Source organism: Eulemur rufifrons, chromosome 29 (genome assembly GCF_041146395.1).
Source record: "Eulemur rufifrons isolate Redbay chromosome 29, OSU_ERuf_1, whole genome shotgun sequence".
NCBI lineage: Eukaryota > Metazoa > Chordata > Mammalia > Primates > Lemuridae > Eulemur > Eulemur rufifrons.
This window is the reverse complement of record NC_091011.1, coordinates 23,362,283-23,387,242: the sequence shown is the minus strand read 5'-3', so window position 1 is coordinate 23,387,242 and position 24,960 is coordinate 23,362,283. Positions and strand designations below refer to the sequence as shown.

The 24,960-nt window shown below is 33.0% G+C and overlaps 1 protein-coding gene and 1 non-coding gene across 2 annotated transcripts in view; both read left to right on the top strand.

Moving 5' to 3' along the window:
• ZNRF2 (zinc and ring finger 2) overlaps positions 1-22,071 on the top strand; it is a 97,277-nt gene extending 75,206 nt beyond the window's left edge. The window contains exons 3-5 of the mRNA XM_069461970.1: positions 9,370-9,475; positions 15,439-15,518; positions 19,172-22,071. Of these exons, the coding sequence (XP_069318071.1) occupies positions 9,370-9,475; positions 15,439-15,496 (164 nt within the window). The 3' untranslated portion in view covers positions 15,497-15,518; positions 19,172-22,071. The remainder of the gene's footprint in view (positions 1-9,369; positions 9,476-15,438; positions 15,519-19,171) is intronic.
• Positions 14,766-14,904, top strand: LOC138377735 (small Cajal body-specific RNA 21). Its single transcript, XR_011231889.1, has one exon. It is a non-coding gene; the product is annotated as a small Cajal body-specific RNA 21 (non-coding RNA).
• Positions 22,072-24,960: the final 2,889 nt, after the last annotated feature.

Here is a 24,960-nt window from a genome sequence, read left to right as displayed (position 1 = left end):
TGGCTAATGATCTTTCTCGATTACATAATGTTAGGAGTTGTAGAATCTCTCAACACTTATGCAGGTCATACTGTTGTCTTTTTTCTCAGTAGAAAAAAAGAGAATGCAAGATATTACTCTCTTGTGAGCCTAGTGGTCAGTAGCTTGGCACACTAAGATTTTTTTATTTGAGACTGTTCTTAGATGCAGGGAGAGTTCTTATCCTCAGCCCAACTCTGTGGCTTCTTTCCAGTCCTTTCAGTGTCAGGAAGAGCAGCCTTTTTCCCCTGTTCTAGTGGATTTACTCAGGTACTGCTCACTGCCTGGGTAGTTAAGAATTAGTTGACTTTGACCAAGACCAGTGAAGAAAAATAAACCTCTTTCCAAATCAATGTGTTTTTCACTCTCTCCTTGGAACAATTACAAAGGAAAAAATAATTTCATACTTGCACTCTCTTGATTTTTCACATGGTAACATTACCTGAGGTTTCAGAGGATTCTAGATTTAGATTCTCCAGGATCCAGCAATTAGTCACAGTTATTTTAGTAGTTTAGTAGCCAGGCAAAAGGATCAAGAAAACTCAGTTGTTCATGTTACATAACTGCTAATGTTAGAGCTACTGGTTCTTGGCTTCTTGTTTTTTCCCAGACACATTTGAATTTCACACTTTGACTTATTATCTTGAGTGAACATTTTTGTTATCTTTCCTATGCATACATATTTTTAATACTTTACCCATACATACTAATAAACATAAAAGCATTTATTGGCAAACTTGGCATATATTCAATGCTTTTTGGTTGATTGGCTGATACGAACTTCCTGGATAAAGAAATCAATGTACTTAAAAATTAAAAAAAAAAAAAATAGATCTGACCTCAGCTGAGTCACCAAGGCTACAAATAGTCAAAGTGCCCACCCAAGTCATTGGCAACACCACCACCAAGGCTTTTGGGTATTTTCTCTGTCCATTGGCTGTTTACTCATTGTTTGGTGTTTTCCCTAGTCTTCTGAGATCTGGTGCTTCATTAGCTGTTCAAGAAATATTTATCAGGCACTTACTGTGTGCAAAACACTATGCTAACATGTTGGGATAAGCAAAACCTACAGGGTCTCCTGCCCACATAGAATTTACCTTGTTTCTTTAATACTGAGGTTGCAAACATTGGCTGCATCTGACTCACAGGCATGCTTTATTTGGCTTACATAGTATCAAATGTTTTTTGAGTCACTATTTGGGATAAATTTTCAGCTGCTTTAAATGTGTAATCTGAACCCAATGGGACTTCATTTCCACGTAGCATTTTGCTCTAGTAGCAACTGCCCCTTTAGATAGGACATGTACCAGTTTGCCTCCATTCCCTGAAAATCCCTAAAACCAAGGCCAAATTCAATGGGCATTTACTGTTACAATTGTGCTCTTTTTTCTTACAAAATAGTTAAGAAGATGAACTTTAGGCATCTTTAGGCATTTGAGTTTGTATCCCTTGTGAAATATTTATCAGTAATCCTGTTAATTATCTCACAGCCTCTAGAAGAAAAAGAGCCTGTACTTGAGCTTCAAGAAAGACAGTAGACAGGACGTGCACATTGTAATACTCCTTTTCAAATTCATTTTAACAAAATGATGTATGAAATCCTAGTTTATAAATCTGATGATAGTTCTGATGTAACATATACTATGTATTGCATGCTATAATACTGTTTGAATTGACATTTTTCAGTTTTCTTCAATACTACTGTAGTAAAATTTTGTTTATATCCAATAATATTTAGTTAATGCCTTTTAAGTATTTTCACATTTATTAGCTTTATTTTTAATCATCAGTGTTAAAACCATGTGAGATGTAAGTATTATGACTTGCCGTTTATTTAAAGAAAATGAGGCTCAAAGAGGTTTGTGACTTGTCCAATGTTCAAGCCTGTTCTTTTTCCATGAGACTGCCTTCATTTGCATTATCTTATTAGATCTTCACCACAATCCAAAGAGTCAGCTCAAGCAGGTTTTGTCATTATTACCACTTCAGATTGCAGAAAACAAACTCAAAGAATACTTTTCTTGCCAATAATCACATGGGTAGATTCAGAACATATCTGCTCTGTGCCAGGTATAATACTAGACATTTTAGAGGGATTATTTAATTCTTAACACTATCCTATGAGAGTAGGCACTGTTATCCCTATTATATTCCTAAATAAATTGTAAGAGTTGGAATTTGAACCTAGAACTGTCTGTAAGTTACACTTGTGGGGTTTTTTTATTTGCTACAACATATTACCCAGATTTTATGACTCCTTTTTTATCGCTGTTAATTAGCCTACATACATTGTGATTCAATACATTCATCTGATTTTAAATACATATAATAATAAAATTAAGCTTGAAAATCAGATGGGTTTTTTTGTTGTTTTTTCGGGACTATTGTTTTTTTTCTTTGTAGTGATTCAAGACAAATGAACTTAAAATTTTAGTTCTAAATATAGTTTATTCTTGTATGTATTCAGCAGTTTCAAAATATTTTTTTTCCTCAATTCATGTGGACAACTAATTTAGGAAAATATTTGTTTAGGGTTTAGCAAATCAGTGTAATTGTTTTCGGATTTTAGTGTTGTTTTGTGACAGGGAGGGTTCATAGGAAAATTATCTTACAGTTTGATTTGATGATTGGGAAATAATACGGTAATCTAATAATTTCATAGGTGACTTGTATGACTACTTGCAGCTTTTAGGTTCTTAATTTTATAAAATACTTAATCCTGAATTAGCTTTTTTAAGGCAAGATAGGAGCAAAAAGGCCCAAGAAAGCTGAGTCTAACTTGAAGTTAATGTGTCATTCATATATTGTAGCTTTTAGAGTTTATAGGTTGGGTTCCATGTTATTTTAGCTACATTCTCTAGAGAATGTGCCAAATGCCAATTTCCAGAATATTCCCAAGTGTACAAACGTTTTTTAAAAAGTCATTGGAAGAGTAATAAATTCTATCTCCTTTGGAGAATTAGTCTTAATTTTACATTAATTTTCTAACAATGCAGATAAAGGATAGCTATGTATTTAATAATCAATTCTTAGTTATACTTAAACTAGAGAAGAATTGATAAAGTAATTGTCAGTGGCATTTAAGCAGAGAAGTCAATAATTTCTAGTTGAATCAGAAAGATACGGTTCTAAAAAGGGTAAAAGCTGACTAGGAACTTGCAAGTTTTAGACAGATTAATAAATGTTATTCCCATGTTTTTATTAATATATTTATCGTACATTGAAAATGGCAACTTTCCTTTGTTAAACATCATTTCTAAACCCCCTTATATTTGAGTATAGTAATAACTCATGGGTCTGTCATCTAAAATATTAATGTTCACCTCTTTTAAACCCATTAGAGATAACTTAATATGTGCAAGTATTTATTATTAAACCTGGTGAGCCCCAACTTTTTATTCTTTGAGTAATTGCTTTTTACTAATGTTGTAAATTTTTTTAATTCTTGATTTTTCTAGGGATTATTTCACATTTCAGCTGCTTTTGTTTTCTACTGCTATCATTGAGGGTTCAAGAACAAAAAATAAATCTTCAGGTAAAATGCCTGATCCATAATAGTGCTTGGCATTGTATTTTGCTGAAAATATCACATACCTGTTTGGATGCTTGATCTGAAAATAAAGTTGTGATGATTATGAAATTTTCGCATGGAGTTTTTTTGGCTGCCTCTAACAAATTCAGTCTTATTTGTTGGTTTGGTGTTTTGGTGTTTTTTTTTGTTTTTTTGTTTTTTAATTTTGGCTGTTTGCTTTTTTTTTTCATGTTGTCTTGATCTGCAATAACTATATGGATATGTGCTTGGACCTGCTAAATATTTTGATTTTGCATATTTGGCTGCTTGAATTTTAAGTAATTTCTTTGGACAACGCAAATTTTAAGAGCTTGAGAGGCTATAAGTGAAATACCAATTAACAGAAGTTTGTAACTAGTTTATAAATGTATATTCATTATCTGCTATATATTTTAAGGTTTCGTATTTTACCAACATTAAATTAAAAATTCAGTTTCTCGGTTGCATTGGCCACATTTTAAGTGCTGTTTTCAGGCCATATATGACTAGTGGTTACCGTTGTGGACAGCACAGATAAAAGACCTTCTTTCATCACAGAAAGTTCTGTTAGACAAGGCTGTTTTAAACTGTGTTAGCAGTACAGTGTAAACTCATTTCTGATACCAGTTTTTATAATGGTTTAATAACTCCAAAAGAGAAAATTTGTGACTAGTACTAAGAATACTGCCTCTAAATATGTAGCCATCCCCAGCTTGAGTATTTAAAACTTAAAGTTGTCTAAAACGGTTCATTTGCTTTGGGACTTACGCTACTTTAAAGTGAAATTGTTTCTCGTAGCAAAATTCACGAAGTAGGAAAAAGGCCAAGGACTTAGCCTAAATTTGAATCCTGACCCCAGGACTTACTAGTTTAATAAATTCTGGTAAGTTACTTTACTTCTTTGAGCCTCAGTTTCCATTTCCTTATGTGTAAGATGAAGGTAACAATAGTTAACCTCATAGGATTAATGTATGACTTAAATATGTCTAAAAGCACATAACAAAGGGGACATTTGTAATGCTTTTAAAATATGAAATGAAGCCAAAACGTTTGTAAATTAATTAGGCAGTGTCGTTTGCATGGAGTTGTTCCAAGCCTGGCAGTTATAATAGGTGCCCAAAAATGGCTAGATCAGGAGTATCCCGTAGAAGTTCCTGGTTGTCTTGGGGTTATTTGATGGCATTATATAAGTTTGAAACAACTAGAATGCAAGGGTGGGGAGAAAAAGAAATTGGAAGATGACCACTTTTGTTTTGGGAGAGGTGCATACAATATTTCCTGATTAGAAAAACTAATATTTTGTATAGTGTTTTTATAACACGCGAAGTTTTTTCCACATAATTCTTTAAAATTTCATCTCTATAATATTCTGAGTACCTTTAGTGTACTAATATTAAAGAAGAGTAAAAGGAAACTCGAGGTTGACTAACATTTTTCAGGTTATGTAGCTAATAGAATGGGGATTCGTGTGAAGTTTCAACTTTAAATCTTGGCTTTCTTCTTCAGCATTTCTTTGATAGCAGTTGTATTTCTGAGACAGGTGTATATTTCAGAATCTCTAGGAATAGAACTCAGGTAAATACACCTTTTTTTCCTGTGTTGAGAATGCACCTCCATAAGTGATTCTGTCTGTTGTCCACCTCTGGTTAAAAATCATTGCTGTTTTCTAGTCTTTTAACTGTTCTTTTCCTGTATCAGTATATCTAAATTAATGCCTGGATCATATGAGTAAAACAAAGAGACTGGTAAGCAATGCACTGATTTAACTTTTACTACTCCAGATGTTTAGATAGGAGATCAGCAACATGTATTAAAAAGCAACACAACTTTAGTTCCCTATTTGCAATCTCATACATCTCCATTGATCATCACTGGTGAAAGAGGATTCCAGACTAGCCAACTATGGTAGTTAAATCTGTTAGTGTTCCCTTCTCTGCTTCTCTAATACCAGTTTTGGCTAGTTAGTATTCTGCCCCAAGGTATTCCACACCTTAAGTGTTAACTTCTTAGTGCCTGTGGATAGTATCTTCATAAATATTGTCAATTGGTTGACTAAAGATTTTTAATAATCTTTTCCCAACTGTCTTGAAGATGTTTCAGTGTCCTGGATTTAGTAGTGTTTCCAGGCTCTATTTAACTATGACTGTATCACATTACTAACAATTCTTTCACATTTATAAAACTTAGTTCCCCTTGTGAAGCAAAAGCTCAAAAGTTTTCTTTGAATGAAAGTATCATAATAGGGCTGGGAGAGAGGAATATTCTAGCAAATCCCCAGGTAAGCAAAAATTAATCACATTGCACAGTGAATTCAAAATTTTCAAAACTGAAAATGTTTTCCAACATTCAAAGACAGGTTCTATTGGAAACAAGACTTTAAAATTTGAAAATTAAGCATTTGCTAGTTGAAGCAGTAGCCATGAGGTTTTACAGTAAGAGTAAACTGCCTTCTGACTCAAGATTTGGTTATCAAAATGCAGTTGAGCAGTGGCTACAATATGTTAACATTAGCTTTTAATTTTCTGAGCAGAGATAATTTTATTATAAACTGTTTACAGTGGATATCGGGCTGCTTCTGCATCGAAATCAATGTATTTGGGATGTTTTTGTACATAGGTGTACCTTTCTTGATATAGGAAATACAGTTTTGAAGGGTAGCTCTGATTTTTTTTCATTACTAGGTTTTAAGGGAGTTTATGATTAAAGTGACTAACTTTCTTTTCTTTTCTTTTCTTTTCTTTTCTTTTCTTTTCTTTCTTTCGAGACAGAGTCTCACTCTTTGCCCAGGCTAGAGGACCATGGCGTCAGCCTGGCTCACAGCAACCTCAAACGCCTGGGCTCAAACAATCCTCCTGCCTCAGCCTCCAGAATAGCTGGGACTACAGGCATGTGTCACCATGCCTGGCTAATTTTTTTTTTCTATATATATTTTTAGTTGTCCATATAATTTCTTTCTATTTTTTAGTAGAGACGGGGGGGGGTGGGTCTCGCTCTTGCTCAGGCTGGTCTCGAACTCCTGGCCTCAAGTGATCTACCCGCCTTGGCCTCCCAAAGTGCTAGGATTACAGGTGTGAGCCACCATGCCCGGCCAAAGTGACTGACTTTAATACAGCATTCTGAATTAAACTAAAAAGATTTTTTAAACTTAGTACCTGCAAAGTATATGAGGGATAATTCTTGCCCCTGTCAATTTTAAAATAGCATTATATTCTTAAAATATATATCATTCTGTTAATTATGGGCAGATTGGATTTGTCTTTGTTGTATTATAAATTTTCTTATAAATAAGGTAAAACTGAGACCTTTTAAAATATTAAAATTATTTTCGTCTCAAAGACTTTATTTTTTAAATTTTCTCTCTTTCTCTTTTTAATCTAAGTTAGAGACCTCTATATAATAGAACAGTGGCAGGTTTTTTCATGTTTTTTTTTCCCCCTCAAAGACTTTAAAAAATCTGTTGCAATAAAGAAATGAGACCTAACATGGGTTAATGTAAAAGTGTTGCAAGACAGTTATTTTTTCTGTCAACAATGTATTCAGCAGCCTGTACCGAGCGGATTTCTATTTATTTCCATTTGGTGTTGGGAATCATGGACTTATATGGCAGAAATGTTTCTTTAGGTTAAAAGCTGTTTTATCTCATTTTCTTAATTTATGATAAATGATATTTGACGGTTCATTTTTACTTAAATCTAGATGCATTACTAATATATTCCAAAAGATGGAAAATGTGATACCCTAGTCCATCATATACTTCTTTGTTGAATGTTACAGCTCTGAAAATGAGATGTGCTTTAGATTGATATTATGTCATGGTTTAATGGAGGCATTTTTTTTCTTACTAGGTGGTATATAAAGCTAATGGTGCATCATTGATGGTCCTAGGTTTGAAAAAAAAGTGGTAGTTGATTTTTTTTGAAGTTTGTTTGTGGTACTTATATTCACATAATTCTTTTTTAAAATGTTGATATATCTGTGGTAGAAAAGAAAAATCTAAGTGGTAAGAATATACGATATTATTTGGAATTATAGTCCTTTACTAAGATTTTTTTTTTTTTCAGTGTTTTTTTTCAGATCCTTTTCTTTTTGTTCTCACTGCTATCATCCTAGCTAGGTGCTTTGCATTAACTGGTTCCCTATTCTGAATCTTCTCTTGAAAGATACCAAAAACAATAAGAGAAAAATGGAAATCAAAAGGAAAAAAGGCTTTGGGGTATGGGGTGGGGTGGGGTTGGGGTAGTGGGTGGGACCTCCAGGTTCAAGAGAAAAATAATGAGGAAAGGAAACTTGAGGGAAGTGGTAATAAACAATACTTTCTGTTTATCCAGCTTTGCTTGTCCAGAAATCTTTTCCTGCTTAGGCCTCTGATTGTAATATATTAGCTTGTGAGCTACCCAGGAGTTAGCTAGAATCACTCCTGACACATTTTCTAGACTCAGCCAGTATAAACCCTTCTTGTTGAGACCTTTCCTCATTCTGCAGAAATTGCCCTGTAATCTCCTCCAGCCTTCTGAGTAAATCATCTGCTGGTACCTTCTCTTTTGTAGACCATATAGCTCCCCATTTCCTCTTAATGCGCTGTCTCAAAATTAATAATTAAAGTGAGGAGCCACTTCTCATAGAATGAATTTTTCTATAAGGAACTATAACACATATGTGCACAATTTATTGGTTTTTACAGGAGGTGTGGGCGTATAAAAAATTTTTTTTTTTTTGAGACTGTCTCACTCTGTTACCCAGGCTGGAGTGCAGTGGCATCATCAGAGCTCACTGCAGCCTCAAACTCCTGGGCTCAAGCGATCCTCCTGTCTCAGCCTCCCGAGTAGCTGGGATTACAGGCGATGGCCACTATGCCTGGCTAATTTTTTTCTGTTTTTAATAGAGATAGGGGTCTCACTTTTGCTCAGGCTGGTCTCAAGTTCCTGACCTCAAGTAATCCTCCAGCCTTGGCCTCCCAGAGTGCTGGGATTACAGGCATGAACCACCATGCCCGGCCTTAAATTAACCTTGCAACATAAAACATTAATTGAGAGAAGCTTTTTTATTTTTTCAAAAGGAACTTTTGCTTTATAAAGGGGTTTACCCCTGGAATATTTTAACACCGCCAATATTTAACACCATAGAGTTTTTAAAATACCCTGCAGGTCCCTCTGGAAGCCACTCTAATTGCTGCCTAGAGTAGGCTTGGCATTGTCATGGAAAAAGATTATGAAGAATTGCTACATCCGTGTCTGAAATTCTCAAGTTTCTAAAAGTCTCTTTCAGAATCTACACAAAAGTTTTGATCTTCCTTTGTATTTTCTTGAGTTAAGCAGCCATTTAAAAGTCCCATATGCAGGATGATTTCTTGAACTATCCAATTTTGTTATTTTAGAATTTTAAAAATTATGGTAGTATTTTATTTTCCTATCTTTTTCTGCCACATTATACTCTAAACTTTTTTTTAACTATCTTGGGCACCAAACTAATATAGATTAATAGGAGAAGGAAAATGAATTCCACATAATAAATAACTGACTTACTGATAAGTTCTAGAGCAAAATCCTTTGCCGTTTGGGGAATTCTGTACTGTTTTTGCTTATTGTAATGCCTGAGTAATGTAGACATGGAAATGCAAGACACTGTAAGAAAGGGTAAACATTATTCACTTGTTTATGAATAGTATTTCAAACACAGATGCTGAGTTTTATGTATTTCTGATAAAACAAGATATGCTACTCTTTATATATTAACATTCACATAATTCTTTTTCAATTTAATGGATAATTTTATTGTCTTGAATTGATTTTCTCTTTCTTCAGAGGATGTACTGAGTAAAGATGCTGGGGAATGTGCAATATGCCTTGAAGAATTGCAACAGGGAGATACCATAGCACGACTGCCTTGTCTATGCATATACCATAAAGGGTAAGTTTAGTTTTATGTTAACCAAGTTGATGTTAGAGTTTCAAACATTTCAAACATTGTAGTTGGGACTGAAAAGGTTTCTTCTTAGTTGAAACAACCCCCCGCCCCACCATACACACACAAACACACCACACACTCTCTCTTAACAAAATAATGACCTTTTTTCCCTGTTAGAACTAAGACTTGAAACCACATCTATTTGTATCCACAAGCCTACCATTTTTTAAACATTTACTATAACCCAGGTATTGTCCGTAGCTTCTTAAAATAGGTTGCCTCATATAAGCCTTGTAACAAGCTCATTTTACAATTAAGGAATAAGCTAAGGGACGGTAGGGAATATTCCAAGGTTACATGGCTAGTAAATAGCAGAGCTGAGATTACAGTAGATTTGAAATCTGCATGACTCCAAAGCCTGTCTGGTTTCTTGTAAGGTCATCTTGTTTTCAGAGCAATACTGTAAAAATTTTAGGTAAAAGAAAAACTACTTAAGGTAACTACAAAAAACCCCCAGAAAACTATGACTTTCAAACCAATGAAAATGACGGGGAATTGTACTAGGTGGAGGAAAACAGAGTAAATAACATAAAATGAGGTAAAAAATAAATCCAAATATATCAATAATTATGATAAATCTACATGAAATATACTCACCAGTTGAAAAACAGAATGAAAGATTGGGATATGTTATTGATGAGCAACACACTTAAACATAAGGATATAGAGCAATATGAAAGTAAAAGGATAGAAAACTACATCCAGGCAAATACTAACAAAAAGAAAACTGACAAAGCTAAACTATAATAGTGTTAGACAAAGTAAACTTTACAGCAAAAAGCATTATTAGGGATAAATAGAGTCACTATATAAGATTAAAAAGTATATAAAATTCTATTTTTTGTATATCTAATAACAATCTCAAAATAAACTATTTTTAACACTGTCAGAAGAAATTGACAAATCTGTCATAATAATGGGAAATTTCAACACAACCTCTCATTGAGTCAAGCTGTACACACAAAAAATGAATCAAAATCTGGAAAATGAGCAATACAGGTAATAAATTTGATCTAATGGATATGTATTTGTTTGCAATTAGGGGATACATGTTTTTTTCAAGCACACATGGGGTATTATAGAAATTGATCATGTCCTAGACCATAAAGCAAGTTTCAGCAAACTACAAAGAATTGGTACCATACGAAAGGCTGTCCTCTGACTACTACTAGATGTGAATAATAAAAAGATAAATAATCCTCACATATACTTCTAAGTAAATCCTAGATCAAAAAGAATAATAATGAAACTTAGAAAATACTCATAACTAAATAATAATGAAAAACTTTTGACATGTACTTAGTGATTTTTGGAAAGTTTGTGTTAGAATAAAAAGAAAGGCTCGAAATCAATAAGCCAAGTTTCTAACTTAAATTAGAAAAGTAACAGCAAAGGCCAGGTGCAGTGGCTCATGCCTGTATCCTAGCTCTCTGGGAGGCCAAGGTGGGAGGATCACTTGAGGTCAGGAGTTCGAGACCAGCCTGAGCAAGAGCAAGACCCTATAGGATTGAAAAAAAAAAAAAAAAAATATATATATATAGTGTGTATGTGTGTGTGTATATATATATACTTACTACATTAATAAATCAAAGGAGAAAGACCATTAAATTAACTCAATAAATGTGAGAAAGCTTCCAGTAAAATTCTATACTAACATATTGATTTTAAAGCAAAAGCTAAAATAAACGTTAGGTAAATTATTAAAATTAATGAGTTCAGCAAGATTGCCAGATATAAGGTAAACATATGGAAATCAGTTGCATTCGTATCCCAAAATGTGAATAAGCAAAAAGAAAATACAACTTTTTAAAAAATAGTAACATAATGACAACAGAAACTACAAGGGCTAGAGGTATATTAGGAATAAATTCTACAAAAGATATGCAAGACATTCAGAGAAAATTTTAAAATTTTATTGAAAGATATCATAGCTGATCTAAAGTAAATGTGGAAGTATACCACATTGTAGATAGGAAGACTCAATGTCATAAAGATGTAATTTTACCCCAAATTAATCTAGATAGTTAATACTAGCCCAATCAAATCTCAACTAGTTTTTTCCCATAACTTGACAAGTTGATTCTAAAAATATATATGGACCAGAGAGCAAAGGGCCAAGAACAGTCAAAACACTCATGAAGAAGAGCATTATATTGGCAGGACTTGTCGTTTACAAATTTATTATAAGACCATATTAATTAAGACAGTGTGGAAATGAGACAGGTAAGCCAATGGAACAGAATAGAGTTCATAAACATTCATGCCTATATGGAGAAATGGCATCGCATGGAGGTTAAAAGCATGGACGCTGGAATCTGGACTCCCAAGATTTGAATCTCAGGCCCTCCACTAATTCGCTGTATGGATCTTGGCCAAGTTACTTAGTTTCTCTCTCTCCTTCAATCTGCAAGATGAGATGATAATACCAATTTTATAGAGTTATGAGGGTTTAAATGAGTTTAATTTTGGAAAGTGATGACATATAATAGAGGCTATATAAATGTTTGTTGGATAGAATGAATGAAAATTATTGATTTGCTAGAAATGGCCTTACAGTGTAGTAGACAAAGAATGAACTGTTCAATAAATGGTACTGGGATCAATTGGTTATTGATATAGAAAAACATTTGAACCCCTATCCTATATTTGAAGTAAACATCAATTCTGGGTCAACTGAATACCTGCCTATGAAAATCAAAATCTAAAGTGGTAAGGAAAGAATATAAGGAAATATTTTTGACCTTTTGGGGAGGAATTATTTTTGTCTAAGCTAAACCATCCTCCCCAATGAAAAACTTAAAGATTGATAAATTTGGCCATATATTAAATTGAAAACTTATTTGTATCATGACACTGCAAAAAAAGCCAAAAACAAAACCTTAGATGGAGATTATTTTTCATGACAATAAAGGTTTGGTATCTGAAATAGTAGTCTCCTTCATTGATTGGCTATAATACAGTTAACTCATTGCATTTGGTAAATGAGAGAGTGAAGACAGTATCAGTAACATGATCTGACTAGTTCATACATAATATTTCCCAGCACATTAGTGTTTTGCTCCCTTGAGTTAACAAGATGAAAGCATGTGTGCTAACACAGCAAGCTGTGTAAGAATACAGTACTATAAGGATACCCATATCTCCATGTTCTTTCTCTTAGTTTAATTAGACCATGGCCTTTTTTTGTAGGTGCTTATTTCACAGTTCTCGTGTTTTGTGCATTCATTGGCTTTTGTTTTCATAACCCAGCAGTCTCAATCCTTCTTTAATCCTTTCTGTGAAGCTAACTTCACCATTTTTAAAAAGCATATTTATAGTAGTATTTATTAGGAATAAACATGTCTTTGTTCTGATTATAAAATTGTGTTATTTGAGTGGTCTGCCTTTAAACTGATTTTTCCCCATAATCCCTGTTACTTTTAGTTTACAATTTTGTGGAAAGTAAAGTTTATCAAGAACGTGTATATTGTATTATAGCTGAAATACCTAGATAATAGCTTCCTGCAAATTTATAAGGAAAAAGCAAATCAAAATAGAAAATTTGGCAAAAATTGTTAACAGTCAATTCAGAAAAAAAAAAAAAGAACCCCAGATGGCCAAAAAATATACAAATATAGGTTGGTATACTTGGTGGATAACTGTGTAATAGCTGTGTGTAGTACATATCCTACAACTCAGTAATTTCACCTTTAGGTGAAACTCACCCCTAGAGAAATTTCACTTCTAGAGAAATTGTTGATCTTTTGCTCTAGGACGGTGTTCCCACCCAAATTGCAGGTCCAGAAGGACATAAGGAGCTTGTGACAGAATATAAATTAGCACAATGCTTTATTCATTGAGAAAATCTTACTATGATTTAAATAAATAAATAGTCAATTGAAATGGTGTGATTAGTGACAAAATTAATTTATGTTCTGGGTCTGGGTGAGGTGGCCTGACACCTATAATCCGAGCACTTTGGAAGGCTGAGATGGAAGGATTGCTTGAGGCCAAGGAGTTTGAGACCTGCCTGGGCAACATAGTGAGACCCCCGTCTCTGCAAAAAACAAAACCAAAAAAATTTATATTCTGGTGCAAGCCCCTTATCTCAAAGAGTGTTCATAGCATCATTGAAATTTTCCATCAGTAAAAAAATGAATACATAAATTGGGGTATACTTATATAATGGAGTCCTATATACAATGAAAATGTCAGAATGAGAGTTACTCACAATTGCAAATTTCAAACAAATTGAATGACAAAAGCAAGTTAGAAAAAGCATAATGCTATTTTATGGTAGCATTTATATAAAAATTTAAACATGGGAACAGTACTATATGTAGTTTTAGAACACAGACATACATAGTTATAGAGTAAGAAAATACCTAAGAATGAAAAGCACCAAATTCAAGATAGTGATTTCCTGCTGGAGCTGGTGGAAGGAACTATAATATTTTAAATAACTAATGAAAATAGTTTAGAATGGAACATAAATGGATTGATAGCAGATTATATGTAATGGGCCTGGGGTTTTAAATGATTACTTCTCATGACGAGCCAGATTTATATGGTTTTAAATTAAGAAGTACCCATTTTATCAATAGATCACACCCAGGTACTATTCAGATACACTGTGAATTAACACATCTGGAGTATTTTGTTTAGTTCTTAGTACTTCATTTTAAGAGGTATTCTGGTAGACCAGAGGACTCTAAAGCTAAGTGGGAGAGAGCAGGCTGAAAACAATGTTATAAGCCTAATTGGGAATGTATTTAGAGAACAAAAGTCTTCAGAAATTTAGATATTGAAAGAACATGTTGATGAGGTACTTTACCTTTTTTCTTTTTAATTTCATCAGTCATTTTCACCTACCAAACCAACTTGTCAGGATATAAGAATGATAAATATTAATTTTGCCTTTCAGCATATCAGCCAAACCTTGTGGCTTTGTGGCATATGTCGCCAATGAAAATGTTGAACAGTTTGAATCCTGAACTTATTAACTGTTAGGCAAGTTACTTAACCTTTCAAGACCTTGATTTTATCATCTATCACAGCACTGTGACATAGAACTTTCTGCTGTGATGGAAATGTCCTATATCTGTACTGTCCAATAAAGAAGCCTGAGCCATGTCACTGTTGAACACTTGAAATATGGCTGGTGTGACTGAGAAAGTGTATTGCAGGGTGAGATACAGTGAAAATAAATATTCAGTAATCACACATAAATATGGTCTTTTAAAACGTGATGAACTGGCTTGGTTTCCTGGGGGGTGGACTCAGCCTACTCCACCTCCTCACAGCCGAGCCTAGAGTAGAGGGGCCTGGCATCCTCTTCCGGTGAGAGGCGTTTACGTAAGGAGCCTCGCCTGGGCTGTCCTGGCCTCACATTTACTTGGCCATGATAACCTGGCAAGTGGAGCTGGTGAAAAGGATGAAGAGCTAACTGATGGGAATTTAAAATTAAAAATAAAAAAAAATAATAAAATGTGATGAAATTTTGGCAAGGATTAAAATTTAAAAACTTTTTTATTACATTGATGGGTAACACAAACAGGTTGATATATGCATAAATGAATAACTGTTTTAAAAAGAGAAATATCTATCTAAATTTGTCATTTAATTTTGAATATTGGTAAAGTGATAGTTCTATAGATGGTCTTTGGGGAATAGTTCTGTTTGAACTTTAAAGTACTTCACAGCATAATTTTGCAAAGATTTTTTTTCCTTAATGGCTTAGAATCATCAGAACAGGATAAACATATCCTTATCTTTTATTTTATTTGCCACATGTAATCATTAAAAATATCGATTTTTTTGCTGCAAAGGTATATTAAAGTCAAGAAGTAAGCATTTTTATTGTGGCTGTCATAACAAAAATAATTAAATGTAAGTATTTTAATTTTTCTGATTTTTTTCTTGTCTAGCTGCATAGATGAATGGTTTGAAGTAAATAGATCCTGCCCTGAGCACCCTTCAGATTAAGCATCAGATTCCTGTTTTATAGGTAATTCTCCCTTTTGGTTGTTTCAATTATTTGTTAAACTGTTATCCTTAATTACACATTCTTAACCATTATTTTTATTCATTGCAGCATGTGCATGTATGTATAATGTATGTTTCAGACACTTTATTAGGCTACTGCATAGAAAACTCACATTTAAAAATACATTAACAACAGTATGTTAAGTGCTACATTCTTGATACTGAAAATACTTTTGTTTATTTAATTTTAGTTTACTACTAAACAAAAGCCATGAAATACATATTATGACTTTATTTTCCCAGTGAGAAACCTGAGGGTCAGAGTAGTTAAGTTTCATGACTTTTAGAAGCAAGTTGTACCAAACTCATCAAGTTGTATATTTATATGTACAGCTTTTTGTATGTCAGTCATACCTCAATAAAAAGGTTTAAGGAGAAAAAAAAAAACCTCCGCAAGTTACATCAAGAGTCCAAGGTCATGCAGTTAACCCATAGAATCAAATTATATATTCTTGTCCATAACTTCCCAGGTGCGTTCTTAGATAATATAATTCTCATCATTTAGCATTATTATGTGCCAGATATTGCTCTAACATTTTACATCTATTAGCAACTCATCTAATTGTTACAACAATCCTTTGAGTGCAGTACTATTACTATTCCTATTATACAGATGAAGAAATTAAGTATAGAAAGTTTACAAAACTTGATTTGTCAAGGTCAAATAGCTAGTTTGTTGGTGGAGGTAAAATTTGAACCCAGGCATTCTGGCTCCAAGGACTGTTCTTAGCAATTTTGCTATCATTAGGTGGGAGCATTTTCTGTAAAGTTACATCATGGATTCGTTCATTCAGTTTAATCATTCACTTTTGTATCCTTGGCGTGTAATAAAGTGCCTGTCTATGTAATAGGCAAAAAATAAAATCGAATTGAGTTTTAAGATTGAATAAAGAATTAGTTTTGCTCCACTGATTTAGCTTATTCATGTTTTTTTTTACATTATCCGAAAATGTTTAGTGAATTAAATGATACTTGGGTATTGCTTTTTTTTCCGTATTTCATGAAGTATTATAAATTAAACGGCATCATTTAGCTTTAAAAAAATAAAGGTTAACTTAATTGCTGTCTTCAAATATATGAAAAGCTTTTATGAAAAGACTTGCAGAAATGATGTAAGGTTGGATTGTCCCATCAAGGCAGAACATTTTAGCTAATCCTGGAATTGTTTCAGAAGGAGTTAGAGCCTCTATGTTCAGAGACTCAACACAGACAATGTGAAAGGCTGAGACTGAAGACAGGGAACTAGAGCAGATGATGTCCTAAGATCTAGTCCTGTACTGTCTCCCAATTTCCTTTTATTTCAATAACTTCTGCTCTTAAACTTGAGACTGCTCTTAAACTTGAGAATGTAAGTGTTGAGGTAATAAACATACTCAAGGAATTCTGTTGCTTTATTGACGAGGATAATTTAAGAGTAGCAGATGAGAATATTGAGAGATTTGAGGTAACTTAAAGCAGCCATAGCAACTGAAATGATAACTGCAATTGAGTGAAACCTCTGTCATGTTAATAGTAGGGCTGTTCATGTGAAATGTGAAAGCCTTGGTAAACTGTAGTAAAGTAAAGTAAAAGACCATCAGCTTTTGAACCTTTTACAGTGAACTTATCATACCTTAACACATTTAAAGTATGGGCCGGGCGCGGTGGCTCACGCCTGTAATCCTAGCACTCTGGGAGGCCGAGGTGGGCGGATCGTTTGAGCTCAGGAGTTCGAGACCAGCCTGAGCAAGAGCGAGACCCCATCTCTACTAAAAATAGAAAGAAATTATATGGACAGCTAAAAATATATATATAGAAAAAATTAGCCGGGCATGGTGGTGCATGCCTGTAGTCCCAGCTACTCGGGAGGCTGAGACAGGAGGATCGCTTGAGCTCAGGAGTTTGAGGTTGCTGTGAGCTAGGCTAACGCCACGGCACTCACTCTAGCCTGGGCAACAGAGTGAGACTCTTGTCTCAAAAAAAAAAAAAAAAAAAAAAAAAAAAAAAAAAAAAAAAAAAAAAAAATTATAAAGTATGAATTGAGGTAAGATTGCTGGGGAGAGAAGTATACTGATGAAGTGGTATTTTGAGATATGTGCACAAATGTGTTTATTTCACTATGGAAAGGTTTTCTTGAAAAGGAGAATACTTTGGAAGATCTTTAGTGTCACCTTATATCTGAGCCAATAAAGTGAAACTATAGTTAAAATTATAGAAGGCATTTTAAGAGAAGTACTAAAAATCAATGCTAATAAAATGAAATTTTAATCACAGTATTTTACCTGCCAAAGCAATATGTCTCCTTCATCTATAGGTAAAATTTGTCTCTTTAGAGTCTCTCTTAGTGAATTTGGGCTGCTATAACAAAATACCTTAGACAGTTAATTTATAAATGACATAAATTTATTGCTCACAGTTCTGGAGGCTGGAAAGTCCAAGATCAAGGTGCCATTATATTCGGTGTCATTCCTCATTTATGGCGCCTTATGTGTATGCTCACATGGCAGAAGGGACAACAAACTTCCTTAAGCGTCTTTTATAGGAACTCTAATCCCATTTATGAGGGCAGAGTCCTCATGACCGTATCACCTCCCAGAGGTTCCACCTTTTAATACTCTTGCACTGGAGATTAGGTTTCAACACACGAATTGTGAAGGGAATACACATTCAGACCACAGTAGAGTCAGTAACCTTTTTATATGGTATAAGTTTTTTTCTTTTATCATCTGATCAGCTAAATTTTTCCTGTAGTGTCACAGTGAGCTTATGAGATATGTGGAACATGCATCTTATCTCATAGTCAGAATACCTATGTCTGTTGGTCTTAAATAGCATTTTCATTTCCCTATGTTACACATACGAATGTTCTCTGTCTATATAAGTATGTGTGTATGTGTGTGTATGCTGAGTTTGAAACTAGTTTACTATATGGGGCAGGTTGAACTGTCCTAGCTACCCACAGAAATTTGAACCGATGGGATCTATCTGTATGGGCCTTGAAGAGTCATTTTTAAGAATTTATAGACATGGAATATCTTGACTCTTTCACAGTTTTGCTTCTGTCCTGACTGCTCTTATTTGTCAAATGATAAATTCTTTGTATACCTTAAGCAGTCTTGGATTAAAAGCATATGGGTTTGAGGAGGATTCAGTGTTGTTAAAACATTAAAAAAAAAAAAAAAAGGCAATATGTAGCAACAAAGCCCAACATTTCTGATGTCTTTCAACATAAGAATTTAATAATCAGCTCCAAACACAGATACATGAATATTTGAGGTTCTGATTAGTTAGGAAATAGTTCATTATTTTTATTTTGGAGTTTTTAGTTATTTGGGGGAGATATTAAAAAATTAAGCATCTATGCATTCTTAACTTTGCTATAGTCTTTGTTGTGGAAGGGGAATGACTTTGTGTTACGTATTTGATATTTTTTTGTGACTATTTTGAGCTTTAATTGGTCCTTCTGTGTTTTGATCTGTTCTGCAACATACTGGTTTTATGAGTTTTTGGAATAGTAAGTAAGGGAATGAAAATTTACAGTTACTAAAGCAGTATTCATGGCAAAATGGATGTTATGTTTTGATTTGTTACTATTATGGGCCACTGCTGAAACTTAATTTATCTATTATTACACAGGTTTTCTTGTCTTTTCAAGATGCTTGAAAAACTGAGAGGATATGAAGACATGTCTCTGGAGAAACAAAAACGTGGGCATACTCAGCCAGAAATCTGAGTTTTGTGAGACTTGGTAATACAGAGATGGACAATCATACAGGAAGAAAGGCCTGCTGCGGAGAGGACAGTTACCACAGAACTCAGTGTACCAAACATGCATATCAAGGACACACAGGGATTTTGAAAATGCTGCACATCCCTTATTAGTCATCTACATAGGTAATACTGATAAACGTTTTGTATTCAGACGCCAAAGTTAACTGATTTAAAAGTTGATTTACTTTTTATTAAGTTCTCTAGAGCTGTGCAACTAGTTCTGTTTTGATTTGTTTTGTCTTTCAGTTTGGGGTCTCTTTATTTTCCCCAACATAATGTTTCTGCATTCATCTATTCTTAAATTGAAAAACCACATAATTTACTTCTTACAAACTAAAGTCTTAAATGTGAAACCAAGAAATGTAATCAAGCAGTAAAAACATTCTCTGAATGTAGACCATGATCTCAAGTTCTTCCATTTTTTTCTCCTAAGAGTGGAAAATAGACTTCTACATAGGAAAGCTAAAATATGTTAATATTTTAAATTAAAGATTTAATATTATCAGAATGCAGTCCAAAGAATAAATCAAGTTACTTAATTATATTTTAATTAATTAAATGTAGAATTGTCTACTGAATTGCAATTTATTAAATATATTGTTTCTTCTTGAATAAAACTGCTCAACATTTAATCAGCAGTGAATCATCTTGCAGCTATGCAACTTTTGAAAAAATACAAATTACCAATTTTAAGTGTTGCCAGCTACAATAACTTTGTTTTAACGGGTATTTTTGTTCTTTTCACATAATTATTTTGTCGTGCTTTGCATCTCCAGACAGTTTTCCCACATTTGGGTAGAATGTTTAGCAAGTTGTAAACTTAATAACTTTAGAAAAGGGTAAAATAAAATTTTTTGGAGTGGAACTTGGAATAATTTGAGGGAGATTTTATATACTTTTAAAAATCAGAATTTAATTGGGATGCCAGATTTATAGCAATTTGCATCTTTAATTTTCCAGAAAAGCTGGAGGTTAGCATTTGATAAATGATTTTTTTCAAAGCAAATATGAAGATTTTGTTAATTTATAATTTATTAATGTGTTATTACTGTAATTGAAAATGTTATATAGAGAGTTTTAAATTCAGTTTTGTGTAGAAAGAAATGTATTAAGCAAAATTATGTGAATAAATATTCCCACAAAATACATCTGAATGGTTAAAAATACTGGAAGAGAGCTGTGAGGGCTACAATAGTGAATGTCTTTTTTTTTTTTAAATATCAAAAAATACTGATAAGTAGATTTTGTCTTTTCAACATAGGGAAAATGTTATCAGTGAATATTTAGGTAGTGCACTTTACTTGGTATAATTGAAAGTTGCACAATACTGTTTCCTTTTTTGAAGCTTTCTTTAATGTATTTAAAATTTTTGCTTTTTTATTTAATGCTGCTACTGTTACTCTTCTCTAAATTTTTTTCCCTACTCTATTGCTTCTGTTTCATATTTTTTAAAAGGGCAAGTACAGGAGCAACTGCTGCTACCCAGAAAAATTTGTGTATTATAAATAATTAAAAGAGTTTTTAATTGCTTTCTGTGTGATTCTAGATCAGATAACATTTTCTCTAAAGTTATGCTGTGAAATGCCTTTTGTTATGCTGCAATTTCTAAAAGAATCCAAAATCTCTATTGTGACAGCTGACAGCACAGTTTCATAGGTGCTTTTTAACCAGTTATGGAAAATATTCTTCCCTCAAGGGAAATATTAGAAAAAATTTTTCTATTAATATGAAATCTTAATTTGAATTTATTTTATTTCACATTTTCAATTTTGTAAGCTTTCATTCCCTCCTGCCCAACCCCCCTCAAGTAAAACCTCTTAGAATGTGAATAATTGATTTGTTTTCTATTATTGGTATATTGTGATAAGATTATTTTGTTGTCTTCCATTCTTAAAGGAAGAGATTTATTACAGGTGTGGTAATTAACTGTATTCCTCTGGAAGTTTGTTTTCAATATAGTTTGCTTGTTAATTTTACTTTTTAAACTATATTGGCTTATGTTCACCTTTTCTTCTTCATCCCGTACCATGCTCTCACAGCCCTGATAATTTCGCCCCTGTTTGTGTAAGGTTCTGTGCTGCAGCTGCTACAATAGAAGCTCCCGTGATTTTAAAGAAAGTTCAGTGTTTGGCAGTGTCAAGTGCTATTTGATTATTCTATTTGTCTAGAACAGTATTTACTTAAATCTCTTTATAGAAATCCCTTTTTTGTTAAAATTTACAAAAGTTAGCATTTTTACTTTAAATTCAATGACTCCATCAATGACTTCCTGAAAAGAACAATTTAGAAATTGAAAAAACAAAGTGTTTTTAAAGCCCAAATGCTCCAGTTTCTATTCAAAGTCGAGGTCATTATTCTGGAAAATATTATAAGTAATATTTTATATAATGTCACTTATAATATTTGTGACTCTATATGCAAACACTGAATAGTGTAAGTAGGACGTAAAATCACATTAGATATTTAAACATTTAGCTGAAACTACTGATAACGAAATATTATGGGGGCATGATGAAGATCAAAAGCCTAGGTTATCAAGTTGGTTATAGCTTTCTAGAATCTTTGTAAATATTCATCTTCAGATAAGATCACAGTGCGTATATAGAGAGCAATATGTTCTGAAATTTCACTTTAGTGCCACTCTTTGTCCATGATGGATTTATTGCCAATTTTGATTCCTCATTTTACTTTGATCTGGCTTTTTTTTTTTCCATGCCAGAATGATTAAGAGAAAGTAAAATTTTTCCGTTTTACTTTCTGCCAGAGAAATAGACTAAGCATAGTCTTAATATATGTTTTTCAGATCTGGTTACAAATCAGATTATAGGTTGTATTTTAAGAACAATGTTGTGATTGAAATAATGGTTTCTATAACTGATTTTTTGTGATAGCTAAACAACATTAAAAGGTCATGTTACATAACATATAGGTTTTGATTTCTTAGTGCAAGTCTTATATTTCTTTTATTAAATAAATGTTACACAATTACTTTAATTTTCACCCACGAGACATTTTACTATTACAGAACGTAGCCCCAAAATGACTGAGGAGATACCCTCAGTATATCTGCAGTATGTATTTAAAAGATTTTAGTTTGAATGAGTTAATAAAAAAGGCAGATTCCTTTTCAAAACTTGTTTGACTCAGCTGTATTTTTAACTTTGGCTATAGTGAAGTTTAAGAGCAATCATTTAAATTAATTTCTTATAGCAAGGTATAGGGGTATTCCTTTAAATGAAAAAGACTGTAAATCCAATGTAAATATTACCTTACTTTATGTACTAACTTGGAGAGTAGAAGAGGGGAATTTTCCCAATAATAAGCTACATTTGAAAACAGGATGAAACTCTGGGTTTTTTTTAAATTCAAGAATAATTGAATTTATCATCTAGTTGACTTCTGCACTATGCATTGATAACAATATCCAAATCATCTTATTCTTTCACGAAGTTTCCATATAAATCAGATTGTTGGGAACTATGTAAAACTCTATTAGAGGTAAATGATGCTTATTAAATATGAGTAAGTTTGTTAGATGCTAGAAGTCTCCTAGTTCATCTGGGCCGTTTTCTTGCAATTTGATTTATCCTGAGGCGAACTCAGTATATATTGACAATGAGTGGTTAAATGTGAAGTACCCTTATTCAGTGTCCCTTGTTCTTCTACAGATACTTGTACAGATACTTTCTTAGTTTAAAAAAAAAATTCTAGCATGGCGATATTTTGTCTTTGGCCCATCCCCTTTTTTCCTGAAGTATATAACTTCTGATTTTTTTCTTGGTTATGTTGTGAATAACAGTACTTAAATTATCTGTTTTACTGTCTAATTGTTTTTCTACCCAGATCTTTTCATTCTGTAACTAAATTGCTGCTTGGTTTTCTTTAGAGGAAATTGCTACTTGGTATACCCCTGGTAGTGACTCATATTCAGGAACAGCTGGTAAAACTTTTTTGGTAGTAATTTATTCAAACAATACTTTGAGTACCATATTCTGTGAATGCTGCGCTTAGCTGAGAAACTGAATAGTCTTTTTCAATCACAGAATTCCTTTATTAAATGGGAAATATGGTCTCCTAAGTCAGCTGATTCTCTGTGGAAAGTAAAAGGCATTGAAGAAAACCAGATATGTTATAATAATATTTAGTTTTAGTTGAAAATGCAATATTACTGTATTTAGGAGAGTTGGTTTATTTTCAGATATGTAAGCTATCATTAATTTTAGATCAATGGCTAACAATAAGATAGATTTTGGTTGCTTGTTTATAAAGAAGCAAAGAACAGTATGGTGTAAACTAACATCCCAGAAATAAATGAAAAAATTTTAAGTGAAACTGCAGTATCTGTTAACCAATATTGTGTTTCTTAGTTCTGCCCTGGACAGCGAGGCATCTGTCAGGACCCCTAGTCTTGGCACCAGAAACGACTGTTCTCCTATCACTAAATTCGTATGCCTTCCTGCTGATTTGGTAGGTTGAAATTGATAGGTACTGATGATTTATGTTTGATAAACTTAACACTTCTGCCTATATCCTGTTATCAGTAAACCTGGTGCCAGAATCTCAAAAAAGTTTCGTTATTAGTCCACAGCATTTTGAGTACCTGTGTGCATTTAATACAGTTAGCAGACCCTATAGGGAAATAAAAAGATTTTGGAATTTGATGATGATCTTGATCTTTATTACACTAGTTCATTACATTTTATTTCTTTGTGATAACATTTATGTGGGTTTCATTGAAAATCATGGTAACAATAGATATTTACCTCTGTTGCTTTTATTCATGGTCTCTACAACTCTTTCTGTAATACCTCTTAATTTCTTCTATTAGAAAGTATTTTCCTGTTAAATAAGGTATCAAAAGCATCAATCACAAGAAATAGAGAAAACCTAGTAGGAATAACTTGTATTAGTATATTCTAAACTAAAATGGAACAATCATTATTGATATTTTAATAAATAAATCTTCTAAATGATATTGCTAAATTATCCCGTCATTTAGAAATGGGGGAAATAAAGTAGAATGCTTTCAAGGAAATTTGTCATATCTTCCCTTATGTCTAGAAATTGACAATATATTACAATAAAACTGAGAAATATTTGAATGCTGAAAAGTTACATGGATTAATTAATGTTATGGCTTCTTTATTTTTATATATCCATTCCCACAAAATTGAATCCAGAATTATTAGTTAAAATTCTGTAATAACTTAAGAAATGACTGTCTGTAGTAGTAGTGGACAAAGAGGTCTTTCTTCATTACCTTGACTGTAAGTAAAGATGGACTCTGACATTTCTAATGTAAAACCTATATGTAAATTTTGTAGTTGAAATATGATTGGAGAGCTGTTAAGTTTTGGGGAGGGATCTGCTAGTGTGTAATCAATAACTTTTTAAATTTAGGTTGTATTTAGTAACATTCCATTATGTTTCTAAAAGAAGAGTAATAAATTTTTTGAAGCACAGTTTTCATAATGTAAAAAGTATTGAGTTTTGTAGGGTAGTGGTTAGGAACATGGGTTCTGGAGACAGTCTTACCATCTCTGGACGTTGGGCAAGATAAAGGCCTCACCTTTGTAAAAAGAGGTAATACTACTTTCTACAACAGGGTTGGTGTGAGGATTAAATGGTAAAGTACATGTATGCAAACACCAGGC